The sequence below is a fragment of the Mixophyes fleayi genome, chromosome 1 (genome assembly GCF_038048845.1).
Source record: "Mixophyes fleayi isolate aMixFle1 chromosome 1, aMixFle1.hap1, whole genome shotgun sequence".
In the NCBI taxonomy this organism is placed as follows: Eukaryota; Metazoa; Chordata; class Amphibia; order Anura; family Limnodynastidae; genus Mixophyes; species Mixophyes fleayi.
Genome location: NC_134402.1, coordinates 332,107,238 through 332,122,494, shown reverse-complemented (window position 1 = coordinate 332,122,494; position 15,257 = coordinate 332,107,238). Strand labels below are relative to the sequence as shown.

General features: G+C 42.6%; 1 protein-coding gene across 3 annotated transcripts in view; it reads left to right on the top strand.

Annotated features, from left to right (window-relative positions):
* TTC28 (tetratricopeptide repeat domain 28) overlaps positions 1–15,257 on the top strand; it is a 479,060-nt gene that overhangs the window by 445,558 nt on the left and 18,245 nt on the right. For all 3 annotated transcript variants that reach the window (XM_075214617.1, XM_075214609.1, XM_075214626.1), the window contains 2 exons: positions 11,943–12,122; positions 12,907–13,627. In XM_075214617.1, coding sequence (XP_075070718.1) covers positions 11,943–12,122; positions 12,907–13,627 — 901 coding nt within the window. The remainder of the gene's footprint in view (positions 1–11,942; positions 12,123–12,906; positions 13,628–15,257) is intronic.

Here is a 15,257-nt window from a genome sequence, read left to right as displayed (position 1 = left end):
CCTCTATTACTGTTTGCTTAAAACTGTCCTTGGTTAGATGTTTGCATTGATTGTGATATAGAAAAGAAAAGACCTTAGTGTGTAACTTTTACCTTTTATGTTTCACAAGGGAAAGAAAACAGATTACTTCCCACATCCAATATTTGTGATATCCACCTGGATCAATATCCCACAATGATTCAAAGTGTAGAGATATAAATTGTGTCTTGAAATCTTGTGGCCAAAATCTGCCATACTGCTCAATGCTACATGTGTAGCTCCATTTAGCCGGCTTAAAAGACGTACTGTGCATCCGGTGAGCTTCCCTTTTACCCCTCTGCGTCAATATCACCGGTGTATATCTTTACAGTAATCATAAATTACCATGACAGTTTCTTGCCTGCCTTTTATTGCATTGACCACAAGCTCGGAAGTCACTTTGAAATATTTATTTCTTTCTTTTTTTTTTAAAATACAAAATATACTGCACATCAGATTCATATCACTTAAATTATAGCTACATATGTTTACAGCACTTTTTGTACAAGGTTACTTTACCATATGCTTGAGATGAGAAAGCTTTTAAAATATATTTCAGCTTTATGGGGAAGCATTTGAAGTTGTATAATATTATGCTGGAATTAGTTTTCTATTCTTGATACTAAAAGCAGTACTCAGAGGAGTGATCCACAGTGCTTTATGGAAGAATACACCTTATTTCATTCCACCCGGCTTTATGACTTGATTGAAAATGATGTATTAGGTCGGTAGCATTAAAAGCGAGTCTTATTACCGAGTAACAGACAGTTTGGCAAGTAAAGTATCTTCTCTTTTGTGCACAGCACGCGTAATGTCTCTTTTCCTTTCAGCTCTCACTAGAATAACACTTGACAAAGGCAAATACTTTTTTTTTTGCAAAATAATTTTTTCCTATGAAAACAGCAGTAACATCATTCAGTTGTTCGTGTTTTCTGACTGCATTATTTTAATCTACACACATGGAGCAGACAAGACAGTTCTTCAGGTAGTCCTGCCTGAAAAAGGGGACTATATGTCCTGAAAGCTGTAATGTTATTTCATGCAATCAAGCGTGAATGCGTAATTTGCAGTAAAGTTATATAAACCTGCCTATGACATCACTCTATTATGTGAGTTATGCATTTCACCTAAGTTCTCATTAAATGATAATTCCACATTGAAACAAGTGGCTTCTATTACATATACTGGGCCTAAACATACATATTTGCCAGTATAGTACTGGTAAGCTTTATTTTAGAAGATACAGCAATGCTTGGCTTCCTGTGGAATAATATTGCTTGCTTAATTGTGTTTGACTTGGTGGTGCAGTTGGTTAGCATTGCTACCTCACAGCACTCGGGTTATTGGTTTGATTCCAAAAAGGGCCCTATCTGTGTGGAGTTTGTATGTTCTCCCTGTTTCCTTCTACACTCCAAAGACACACTGGTAGGTTCATTGTCTTCTGATGAAATTAACCCTAGTGTGTCTGTGTGGTATACAATATAGATTACAAAGGTCACTGGAGCATGGACTGATGTGAATGGTCAAATATTCTCTGTAAAGTGTTGCGTAATATGCAGGTGCTATATAAATAACTATTAATAAATATATTATTGGTTGCTCTGGGTAACAGACACAGCTATGCAGCTTTGTGACTGGCCATCTTGCTCCCTCCCACTTCAAACTCCATTTTGTATTTCCTTATCTACAGCTTTCCAGCTGTGCAAGATTCCAACACTAGCTGGTGCAACCAGGCAGCTTGGTGAGGAGGTCAAAGATGAGAGGCAGATACTGTTTAGTACTACTATTAATTTGTTTTTTTGCAAGAAAGTCAATAAGGTGTAGTCTATTGTCACAATCATTGTCACATATGTGACTGCAGTCTGCTGTCCCCACCAGCATCACCAGCTAGAACTGCATTTGAAATAGAAACAAGGAAAGAAAAACTACTACTGGAATACTCTGACCCATTTATTGGATAAATATTACCGAAATTATTTAAAGATGCAATTATTCTGGAAAAAATTCAGAACCTTGTATATGAAGAGACTTTTTTTTTTCCAAAATGTTAAACATAGATTTCATCCCCTTTTAATTAATCTCCTTTTTATTAATCCTCTTTAAGAATGTTGAATCTGATAATGGATGACTAGTCATAGGCAAACCCAGGGGGAGTTTAAAAAAGCCTGTAATCCCCCCCAGCCTGGGACCAGCCACTTTGCAGCTTGTGTGCAGATTGTTTCTGTTTGTACTGTTCACAGCCCTCTCTCCTCTGCGGTGTGTCCCCGCCCCTCTCTCCTCTGCGGTGTGTCCCCGCCCCTCTCTCCTCTGCGGTGTGTCCCCGCCCCTCTCTCCTCTGCTGTGTCCCCGCCCCTCTCTCCCCTGCTGCGTGTCCCCGCCCCTCTCTCCCCTGCTGTGTGTCCCCGCCTCTCTCTCCTCTGCAGTGTGTCCACGCCCCTCTCTCCTCTGCTGTGTGTCCCCGCCCCTCTCTCCCCTGCTGTGTATCCCCGCCCCTCTCTCCTCTGCTGTGTCCCCGCCTCTTTCTCCCCTGCTGTGTGTCCCCGCCCCTCTCTCCTCTGCTGTGTGTCCCCGCCCCTCTCTCCCCTGCTGTGTGTCTCCGCCCCTCTCTCCCCTGCTGTGTGTCTCCGCCCCTCTCTCCTCTGCTGTGTGTCCCCGCCCCTCTCTCCTCTGCTGTGTGTCCCCGCCCCTCTCTCCCCTGCTGTGTGTCCCCGCCCCTCTCTCCCCTGCTGTGTGTCCCGCCCCTCTCTCCTCTGCAGTGTGTCCCCGCCCCTCTCTCCTCTGCTGTGTGTCCCCGCCCCTCTCTCCTCTGCTGCGTGTCCCCGCCCCTCTCTCCCCTCCGGTGTGTCCCCGCCCCTCTCCTCTGCTGTGTGTCCCCGCCCCTCTCCTCTGCTGTGTGTCCCCGCCCCTCTTTCCCCTGCGGTGTGTCCCCGCCCCTCTCTCCTCTGCTGTGTGTCCCCGCCCCTCTCTCCTCTGCTGTATGTCCCCGCCCCTCTCTCCCCTGCTGTGTGTCCCCGCCCCTCTCTCCCCTGCTGTGTGTCCCCGCCCCTCTCTCCCCTGCTGCGTGTCCCCGCCCCTCTCTCCCCTGCTGTGTGTCCCCGCCCCTCTCTCCCCTGCTGTGTGTCCCCGCCCCTCTCTCCTCTGCTGTGTGTCCCCGCCCCTCTCTCCCCTGCTGTGTGTCACCGCCCCGCACTCTCCTGCTATGTTCGTCACTGACCCTGTTCACACGACTCTTCTCGAAAAAGGAGAGCTGCGTGCACCTAACAGTAATGCAGCATTGCTCTTGTATTTCATGGGGAGAGGAAGAGGTAGTGAGCAGCGAAGCACTGTCTAACATTGTAGCAGCTTTGTGACTGGCCATCTTGCTCCCTCCCACTTCAAACTCCATTTTGTATTTCCTTATCTACAGCTTTCCAGCTGTGCAAGATTCCAACACTAGCTGGTGCAACCAGGCAGCTTGGTGAGGAGGTCAAAGATGAGAGGCAGATACTGTTTAGTACTACTATTAATTTGTTTTTTTGCAAGAAAGTCAATAAGGTGTAGTCTATTGTCACAATCATTGTCACATATGTGACTGCAGTCTGCTGTCCCCACCAGCATCACCAGCTAGAACTGCATTTGAAATAGAAACAAGGAAAGAAAAACTACTACTGGAATACTCTGACCCATTTATTGGATAAATATTACCGAAATTATTTAAAGATGCAATTATTCTGGAAAAAATTCAGAACCTTGTATATGAAGAGACTTTTTTTTTTCCAAAATGTTAAACATAGATTTCATCCCCTTTTAATTAATCTCCTTTTTATTAATCCTCTTTAAGAATGTTGAATCTGATAATGGATGACTAGTCATAGGCAAACCCAGGGGGAGTTTAAAAAAGCCTGTAATCCCCCCCAGCCTGGGACCAGCCACTTTGCAGCTTGTGTGCAGATTGTTTCTGTTTGTACTGTTCACAGCCCTCTCTCCTCTGCGGTGTGTCCCCGCCCCTCTCTCCTCTGCGGTGTGTCCCCGCCCCTCTCTCCTCTGCGGTGTGTCCCCGCCCCTCTCTCCTCTGCTGTGTCCCCGCCCCTCTCTCCCCTGCTGCGTGTCCCCGCCCCTCTCTCCCCTGCTGTGTGTCCCCGCCTCTCTCTCCTCTGCAGTGTGTCCACGCCCCTCTCTCCTCTGCTGTGTGTCCCCGCCCCTCTCTCCCCTGCTGTGTATCCCCGCCCCTCTCTCCTCTGCTGTGTCCCCGCCTCTTTCTCCCCTGCTGTGTGTCCCCGCCCCTCTCTCCTCTGCTGTGTGTCCCCGCCCCTCTCTCCCCTGCTGTGTGTCTCCGCCCCTCTCTCCCCTGCTGTGTGTCTCCGCCCCTCTCTCCCCTGCTGTGTGTCTCCGCCCCTCTCTCCTCTGCTGTGTGTCCCCGCCCCTCTCTCCTCTGCTGTGTGTCCCCGCCCCTCTCTCCCCTGCTGTGTGTCCCCGCCCCTCTCTCCCCTGCTGTGTGTCCCGCCCCTCTCTCCTCTGCAGTGTGTCCCCGCCCCTCTCTCCTCTGCTGTGTGTCCCCGCCCCTCTCTCCTCTGCTGCGTGTCCCCGCCCCTCTCTCCCCTCCGGTGTGTCCCCGCCCCTCTCCTCTGCTGTGTGTCCCCGCCCCTCTCCTCTGCTGTGTGTCCCCGCCCCTCTTTCCCCTGCGGTGTGTCCCCGCCCCTCTCTCCTCTGCTGTGTGTCCCCGCCCCTCTCTCCTCTGCTGTATGTCCCCGCCCCTCTCTCCCCTGCTGTGTGTCCCCGCCCCTCTCTCCCCTGCTGTGTGTCCCCGCCCCTCTCTCCCCTGCTGTGTGTCCCCGCCCCTCTCTCCCCTGCTGTGTGTCCCCGCCCCTCTCTCCTCTGCTGTGTGTCCCCGCCCCTCTCTCCCCTGCTGTGTGTCACCGCCCCGCACTCTCCTGCTATGTTCGTCACTGACCCTGTTCACACGACTCTTCTCGAAAAAGGAGAGCTGCGTGCACCTAACAGTAATGCAGCATTGCTCTTGTATTTCATGGGGAGAGGAAGAGGTAGTGAGCAGCGAAGCACTGTCTAACATTGTAGCCACGCCCCCATGCAAGCTGGCCACGCCCGCTGGTGGTGTGGCGTGGAAACCCCTCTCTACAAATCCTGCGTTTGCCCCTTTAAGTATAATGTAATACTGATTGTTCTACACAATACTACTTACTGATAACATATATTAAGTTTTCCATTCATGTAGTGTAATTATTATCACACTACTTTCAGTGCCTTATAGCCACAATGGCAGAGGGTGACTGGGCTGGGGGGCATCTGCCCCTCTGGCTGGTCTCATAGTGGGCTACCATGAGCTGGGTCACTGGGCCACCTGCATTTTTTCTCCTTTAAAATGTTCCTAATAGTCTGCTCAGTCAAGTCTTGGCTCCCGGGCTAAAATTTGCCAGCTCTCCCCTGCAAAATGGGCATGTATTTTGCCTATGGTGTCTTTGTTTTAGTTGAGGTTATGATCAAAACTAGATAGTGTTCCTCTTCATTGTTCGAACATTTAAAGAAAGAAGCCAAAAGATCAGTATCTTCAAATTACGCAATTACATTCAGCTAGATTAAAGATGTAAAACATCCTGACATTTGAAGTTCTGGCTGTTTGTAGTACAAAAGAATAAAATATTAGTGTTAATATTACTTAAACTGAAATTGTTATCAGCTTTAATCCACTAACGCTGAACATTAAAAATGGAATTGTACCCTTGGCATTATAACAGTATTTGATTTTATTTTTGCCTTGGGTGATATCTAAGCTGTGGCTCCTCAAAGCTCTGTGTCCTTTGCTGTCATAAACAAAGCAACACTTTCAATGACTGTGTCTTTAAGAAGCGCACAGCATACAACATGGAACATCACCAAAAATTAAATCAAATCGCTTTTCATCCCTCAAGCATACAGAGCTTTATTTGTAAAGCTTACCACATCTAAGGAAAAAAAAACATATACGTTTGTCTGTAGGATATGAGCTGAAAAATTATTTATGTCTCATGTGGTTATAAAAGAAACAAAGAAAAACAAATTAAGACAATGCAAGTCAAGGATTCTACATAATTCTTACAATAAATTTCTGTATTATGCAGAGACCGTGCCCCAGGCTCTGACTGAGTCCATCTGAGTTTAGCTTATTGCCAAACAGTAATTTCTTTAATTCTCTAAAACTGTTGAGCTGGTCATATTGTTTTTCGTTTGGGATATAAACAGATCATGTTTAGGGTTTCTCAAAGACATAGAAAAGCAGCGTCTGCCAATTCAACTGTACTTCTGATAGGCATAAGACTTCCCTGCATATAGCTGAGGTCCCAGGATCAAATTATGTCTGGGGGTTTAAACCAGATTGAGAAACAAAATCAGCTGTATAGCAAACCAAGAAGCAGTAATAGAGCAAAGACATAACATAAATAAATGAATAAGGTAAGGTAAAATAATGTTATACCCAGTGGGGGCATAAGTTTTATGGGCTGAGCCAATATGTATGCGAATGTAGCCACTACTCACTGGGAGCCAATTACACGCTGTCTCCTTGCAGTTTTGGTAACCAGTGTACTTTAAGGAAATACTAGAAAAAATGTATTGTTATTTCATTTTAGAAAGTTGTTGCTCTATGTACATAAATGATTTTCTCTGATAACATGCACTACAGACCCCCTTCTCTTTGAATGCAATGTTTTATTTGTTAAAAAAAAAATAATTCCAAACAAATGTATTTCCTATACTCCTTTTCATCCACCTTTGGACAAAGCTCAGAGATTTTTCTATCTTGCTATTTTGTATTATACTTACTTCAACACTGTATATGGGATCTGATGGACTGGAATTCAAGATGTCAACCATATTTAAAATTCACAAACCTCCCTTCCCCTAACTTGTAAAATTATTCATGTAACAAAATCTTCCGTAACAAATTATATTTGCATATGAATTGTGCTCCCAAAGGAAATTCAAATGGGTGGAGGGACTATGGAAGGTACCCCATTTAGTCACTATCACCTTGAGTTTAAGACTTCCACCTGTCCTTATTCTGTTGTGCATCCGTTTCACAATGAAATGCAAATATCGTGGAGTTTTGGGAGTTATTGGGTATATACAGACAGTTCATTCTTGACTGTGGCTAAGCACACTTGAAAATATATAGTTTATAGGAAAATTACAAGTTGGCATTATTGCACTATCTTGGTTGTGCAATCCCAGTAGATTTTTAAAGTTGAAAGAGGAGAATGTGATTCCATAATGTGTCTTCACCCAATTCAATGCCCTCTTATGCCCCTCATTCCTCCCCGTCATTGACTTTGACACCCATTTCACCTCCTAAATCGTTTACATCCATCAAGAAATCTCTCTTCATGCCCCTTACCCCTAGCTTACTTACCATGTGCTCCTTCTCCCCCATCTCTAGAGGCAAAATCAGCATCTCCTTAGCCCTCCACCTGTCACCTCGATGATATGCCCTCACACCTCCTCTGCTCCCTCTCTCCTGATGCCTGTCCCAAACTTGCCCACCTCTTCAACCTGTTCCTCTTTTCTAACATTTTTGCCCTCCTCATTTTAACATGCTCCTGTCTCACTCATTCTCAAAAGACCCTCCCTTGACCCTGTCTCTCTCTAAATAGTGCCCGAGTTCTCTCCTCCTCTCCTCCTCCAAGGTTCTTGAGCAACTTTTCTACAACTGCCTCACCAGCTTTCTCTCCTCTCTTATTTGCAACATCCACTGAAACTGCCCTTACCAATGTCACAAGTGACATTCTTTTTGACAAATCTAAAGGTAATATCTCCTTGCTCATCCTTTTGAAACCCTCAGCTTCTTTATACACTGTGGACAACCCTGTGACACCGTTTTCTGCTGGGTTACTTCTTACCTTTCCAACTGCTCCTTCTTTGTTTCTACCTATGACTTCTCCTCTCCCTCTTCCTGTCGCTATCCCCCAATAATCTGTCCTCTGCTCCCTTCTCTTCTCTCTATACTACTCCTCTCTTGGTGAACTTATCAGCTCCTTCAGCCTCCAGTACCACCCATATGCCAATGATACCCAAATTTACTTACTCCTCTGATCTCTCCTCTCCCCTATGCTCTTGTGTGTCTAGCTGTCTATCTGCCATATCGTCTTGGATGTCCCTATGCTTTCTCAAACTCAGTATGTCCAAAACGGTACTCATTGTCCTCCCTCCCTCCAGGGTCCCCGTACCGCCATCTCCCTCTTTGTTGACATTACTACCCTCACCTCTGTTCCTCAAGTCTGCTGCCTAATCTTTGATTCCTTTATCTCCTTCATTCCCCACATTCAGTCCTTCTGCCAATCCTGCTTCCACCTTCAACATCTCCAGGATTACAGCTTTCTTCACTATAGATGCAACCAAAACTCTTATCCGCTCTCTCCTTATCTCTCACTTAGACTGTTGCAACCTTCTCCTCTCTGACCTCCTTCTCTCCCACCTCTTCCCACTTCACTCCATCCTCAATGCCGCTGCACAACCTATTTTCCACTCTCTCCACTCTGCTTCTGCCTCCACTTTCTGTAAGTTGTTACACTGGCTATTTGTCCCCTACAGAATTTAGTTCAAACTCCTCAACCTCACCAATAAAGCCCTCAGCAACTCCATCTTCAACTTCACCGCCATCCTTGTTCCCTCCCAACATCTCCGGATTGACAACAGCGCCGCCTCACCTCCCCATTGATTACTTCATCTCATTCTCGCCTACAAGACTTCACCTGTGCCTCTCCCCACCTTTGGAACTCACTCCCGCATCCAATCAGATTATCCACTAGACTCCAGGGCTTCAGACGCTGCCAACTAACTCATCCCACTACATTTCCTCTTCATCCACTGTGTTACCCTCTTTTGTGTCTGCCCACCCCTCTAGAGTGTAAGCTTTCACAGGGAGTGCCCTCTTTTCTCTTGATTTCTGCCTTCCCCTACCCTGTCCTCCTCTGCACCTCTTAACAGGTAACTTACTGCCTGGTCACTATTGCACCTCCTTCTGCGTCTCAAGTCCATTTGTTTTGCCCACGTTCCCGAGTACAGTCTTACTGTATGCTAAGATGCCCCCTTCTTATCAGTGTCTGCCTACATTATGTTGTTCATTGTTTATTTTGTCCTTATTTTATTCTACTACCTGTTGTATGGTGCTGCAGACCTTTGTGGCTCCTACTAAATAAATGATAATAATAATAATTGGTTAGCCATGACACTAAGCACTACTGTTTCACTATACCCTAGACATCACACTCCCTCTCTGAAATTTCTCCTTGAAATTGTGGCTGTTAAGCTCTGCTGAACAGTGTTCTTATTGAATTTCAATTTTAAGAAACACATTTCTTATTTACATCTTAATTTTTAGTCAAGGTTGCCTGTCTAATGAAACCATGATAAATACATTTTATGAAGATAAGCCCCCCAAATGTTATAACCTTACAACACTTCTTTTAAAAATATTCTCATGATAAAGATTCAAGCATAGAACGGTTGATGTTCAAAAAGAACTCAATGACACATCGAAGACTAGAATTTCACATACTTCAGTCAGCAAAATATCCCTTGTAGGAATTAATTAGTTGTTGAATAATTCACAAGGACAATGTAGGATGCAGACAACTTTCTAAAATTACAAGTTTGGTGGAAATTAGAGAAAAATGTACAATACTAGGTTAAATTAATACAGTAACTGAAGCAATTCAGTTATAATGATATTTTAACTATTCGGTATCCTGGTGAAAGCCACTGTAATTTTGTGTGATTAAATTGGTAATAATATAAAAAATAAACTTGCATAGTAAAATTCTGCTGTGAACAGCTAGCGTTGGCTCAGTCACACATGTCCAGTGCTGTTCAGCCAATTTGGTTGTTTTTAACCAAGCTGACCCAACATTGCACCGTGTTTGCCCCCTCCCCTCACCAAGGGCCTGATTCATTAAGGATCTTAACTTAATAAATTTCTTATTTCAATCTCCTGGACAAAACCATGTTACAATGCAAGGGGTGCAAATTAGTATTCTGTTTTGCACATAAGTTAAATACTGACTGTTTTTTCATGTAGCACACAAATATCAACTTTAAATTTCAGTGTAACTTATGTGCAAAACAGAATACTAATTTGCACCCCTTGCATTGTAACATGGTTTTGTCCAGGAGACTGAAATAAGAAGTTTCTTAAGTTAAGATCCTTAATGAATCAGGTCCTGCACAATAAAATTCAGTCGGATAATTGTTACAATAATCCTGATGCTCCAAGGATAATACATATTACTGTACCTTCATTATCAGTATCTTCTTTTTGTAGAAGGATATAGTAATAAACAGTATAGCATTCATATAATGATATATATGTTTCCTTTATCAGCTCACATGCATATTGTAACACTATAATAGAATTTATATAATTTGTACACAGCGAGCACGTATTTTTCTCCCTCATCATTAATATTAATATATTTGTACAGCCTTTGCTTTCAGGATTCTATTTTACTTAATGACTGTAAATAGAATGAAAATGCAAATGTTATATTTATTTCATTTGCACTCCTCTTGCATGCGGCTTCTATAAACCATAAGACCAAACCTCAGGGGTTTCTACTAAATTGGAACTGTGGGTAGTCACTTGTCACTATGACTTACAGTAGCTGCTAAAAGTTACCTGGAGCTAATGCTTTGAGAGCACTAAGTCAAACGTAATATAGAAGGAAAATATTTCTGGAGAACACTTCCCAGTAGTAGGAAGATACTTCTTGTCAGCTCACACTGTGCAGGGAAAGGAAATGCTGGTAAATTTAGCTGCGGAGAATGCAAGCAAGTTCACCATGGGCTTTGGTCTGTGGACGCTTCCCTAAAGGAATCATTGGTTTTTGTAAACAATTTGTCAGAATGGAGTGAAGAGGTTTCTGATGAAGTCTCCTGAGGCAGCTTAATGTCAGCATGGCTGACCCTAAATCTCGCTCTCTAGCACATACACTGATGTGAGCTCAAGATGCGAAATGAGCACAAGTAGGAGCTCCCAGTAAATTATGCACAATTCTTGGCAAAGCATCAGCACTGCACTAAACATGATGTGTTAGACTATCATGCCATGCTTATGTATTACAGTATATGTTAGTGAATCTCACCTTGCAGTTTGTTTAAAATATCAAACACATTACTGTAGATATAAGATACACATTACCATAGATAGAGATAGTTTGCAAATGCAACACACTACATGAATAAGGATTGTTGTTTCCCAGATGCTTTAAATAAAGCTTAACGCCTGTGCATTCTATGTAGGCAAATATTCTTCTTCTGTACTGCCCTATGCATGTTATGTCTTTGTTATATATGGTGCATCCTGCCTCCTCGCGGCTTCAAGGTCACGTTTACATTGGTTTCAAAATGCATCACACCCATTTTTCATCTGTACAATAATGCATTAAGTTAACGGTAAGTTATATTGCGTTTATTTTTATAAAAGTATTCTTACCTAGCAGCGTACTTAGCAGCCAAGAAATAAACGCATTATAGGCTCACAGTATATACTGATGTAGATAAATTGTACATAAGGTTTTTTTCCAGGGATCACAATTCAGTTTGGTGGGACAACTCTTTAACACCTAGAAAATAAAGACAATTGGTCATATGAAAGGAGTGAGCACCCTCATTATGGTTCATATGAATGTCACATGCCAATATAAATGGACTTGCATAAAGAAAACTTTAGCAAAGCAAAAAACTTATTTGAGAAGTTCTCAGTGACAGTTATTAAATTCACAAATAACAATTCTTACTGCAGTTTTCCATGACTCCACTTTATTAGTTACCCCAAAATGTTCCCAAGGGCAGGTTTCAATGTAATTTAGCAGATATTCAAACCACTCCATTTCATGATATGTGAACAGCATCTGTTCGATAAAAAAATCAACTAATATTTTCAAATCTTTTCTCTTCAGGGACTTATGCATTCCAGTGGCCCTGTGGGTAGACACCGGCAGCTGGTGCTGGTATTAGAGGGAGAACTGTACCTCATTCCATTTGCTCTCTTAAAAGGAAGCTCATCAAATGAGTATCTTTATGAACGCTTCAGTCTGATTGCTGTTCCCTCCATCCGATCTCTGAACATAAATTCCAAGGTAAGAGTGAAGTAAATTATTTCACCTCGGTTCATTTCAAAGTACAGATGTCTGTTTCTTTAGATGCCTTTCTCCTGATTACTATCATTTTCTTTCAAGGATAAAAGTGAAGGGATATTCACACTCTTTCCACGTGCCAAATACAACTGTATGGCTTTGATATGTTGCATTTATTTTATATATATATATATATATATATATATATATATATATATATATATACACATACATAATAATTTGATATCCGTTACTCAGTGATTTAAGTAATATTTATCATGTGAACTAAAACACTGAGTCAAATATATGTATGTGCTCTAGCACATCGGTAAAAGTCCATTTATAAGGGTCCATTCATTGGGAAAACTAGTGCACTGTGAACGGGCGCTGTAACCCATGGCAATTTATTACATTCTGTAATCTTTCTACAAATGTGTACAAAAGAAAAGCAAGTGTGTGATTGTTGTGGGCTATAGTATTGTATTGCCCCCATTTTCATGAATTCAGCCAATAGTGCTGAAGCTAAACCAGTTTTCTACAGTAACTCAGGGATGAGATACTGTCAACACCACAGTAGTTGCTCTACAACATCTCTTATCATTGACTGATTGTTAATTATTGGAAAGTTGTACCACATCTACAGGAATGTTGCCCATTCTTGCTGTAAGTGATAGTATCAGATAGAAGGACCTCAATATGTAGAAATTGTTTAATATATTGAGAATAAGTGAAGTTTATTAGTTGTGTAATATGTTTATGACCATAATGGTGTATACTTATTTTATAGGCTCACTTGCGGAAGAACACACTGTTATATTCAAGTTCTACCTCGATGGCAGCGGTCATAGGAAACCCTAAACTTCCACCATCAGTGATGGATAGATGGCTGTGGGGTCCAATGCCATCAGCAGAAGAAGAAGCCTACATGGTGTCTGAACTGCTGGGATGTCAACCACTTGTTGGCAATTTAGCTACAAAAGACAAGGTCATGAGCGCACTGACACAAGCTGAATGCGTCCACTTTGCCACCCACATCTCCTGGAAACTTGCAGCTTTAATACTAACCCCAAACAGTGAGAATAGCTCTGGAACAAATAAAAGCACCTTTGGAAATACCTATACCATCCCCGAGTCTTTACAAATGCAAGACGATGCCAGTGACGTTGAAAGCATATCAGACTGTCCGCCCCTCCAAGAATTTCTCTTGACTGCGGCAGATGTCCTGGATCTTCGGCTCCCTGTTAAATTAGTAGTTCTAGGATCTTACCAGGAATCCAGCAACAAAGTTACAGCAGATGGCGTTATTGGCTTAACACGAGCTTTCTTGGCTGCCGGGGCACAATGTGTGCTCGTTTCTCTCTGGCCTGTTCCTGTGGCAGCTTCAAAAATGTTTGTTCATGCTTTTTACTCGTCGCTGCTAAATGGAATGAAAGCCAGTGCATCTCTCTCAGAAGCAATGAAAACAGTACAGAGCAGTAAGCAATACTCGCATCCATCAAACTGGGCAGGTATGATAATTACTTTGTGTCCACATTGTACATCATTTTTATTGGATGCAGCTGTTAACCATATCATTTGTAACAGTGTCTCAGTACTTGACATTACATTTGCAGTATATCTTCAATTGTCATCACTTGTTGTCACTTGTTACATTGAAAAACTTAAGAGTTGAATATCTTTGACAGAATCTTATTATGATCTGAGAATGTATGGCTTTACAGTCAGCTCTAGAAAACTCGAAAGCTTTCTTTGTCTCAAACCTGTTCTGTTCTTATTGCCCTAACACACCTAGGTAATTATTCAGACATCATCATCTGTACTCTTCAGCTGACGAAATTGGTTCTTTTCACCATGAGTTGGTCTGTTTTTCATGAATGAAAACATCTCCGTTCAGACAGATAGAAGGATTTATGCCTGGCAGGACATTAATGTGCAAGACTGTTTGATTAGGTGAAAATGTAGCAGCTGTGAGGTCTTCGTTGGTATTAATGATTCACATTGCGATAACACTCTGCACAAGACTATGCTGTGACATTAAACTAATACCAAAACTGCTACAGGCCTTATGAAATCCACAGTAGCAGATAGTAAGGGGTATATTTACTAAACTGTGGGGGTGAAAAATGTGGAGATGTTTCCTATAGCAACCAATCAGATTCTAGTTATCATTTATTTAGTACATTCTACAAAATGACAGCTAGAATCTCATTGGTTGCCATAGGCAACATCTCCACTTTTTCAAACTCGCAGTTTAGTAAATATACCCCTTAGTCTCTGTTGACTGCACATATTTGAGGCAGACATTCTAGTGACCAATGACAAGTCGCACCGTGACTAATATTTATGAGATACTGGTTCCTAGTAAAATGATAGGCTGCATTTCATGATTATTGTCTCCACACACAAAATAACTGCCTCTCCTGTGTGCAGGCTTCCAAACTAAGGGCTCTGTGTAGTAGTGTAGAGCCAACGCAGTGCTCTATTTTTAAAGTATACAGTTAGAAATTGTTTCTTACATAAAGCACCGTTCTGCTCCAAAAACCTGAGGTGGCAGAAGATTTTGGAGCACGGAGGAGGGAAGGGAGCAGCGCCCCCACAAAATGACCAAGAGCGGGCAGATATGTGGGAAAGCTCAGGAACTGGCATGATGAGTGGGAGGAGAGAGGAGATTATAAAACATTCCATTGTTTCCATTGATAAAGTAAATCTGAGAGCTGACGTCTTATATACACTTGTTTACATATTACATGACCACATATCAAGTCACCGTGAATGTTGGTTGTCTTACTTACAGTAGATATTAATGACTTGCTTAGATATTAATGTCATTTTCTGTAGCATCTATTCCAATGTGCATGCTGGCACAAGTGTACACTGTAACTGGCGCCGACATCATGAAATAATAAGTGTTGCTCCCGTTATAAACAATTTATTACTGCCTCCGTTGACAAATACTTTTGCCCCCAATATAAAAATCAGAATGGTACATACACTTGCGCTTCCGTTATTGACTATAAGTTGATCATGTGAATGATCCCTTAATCATGGAGGAGCTTACTCTTTGTGCATTTCTTGATCACACTCTCATATGGGATACATGGATACATAAAAAACCAAAAAAACAAAAAGAGAAACATA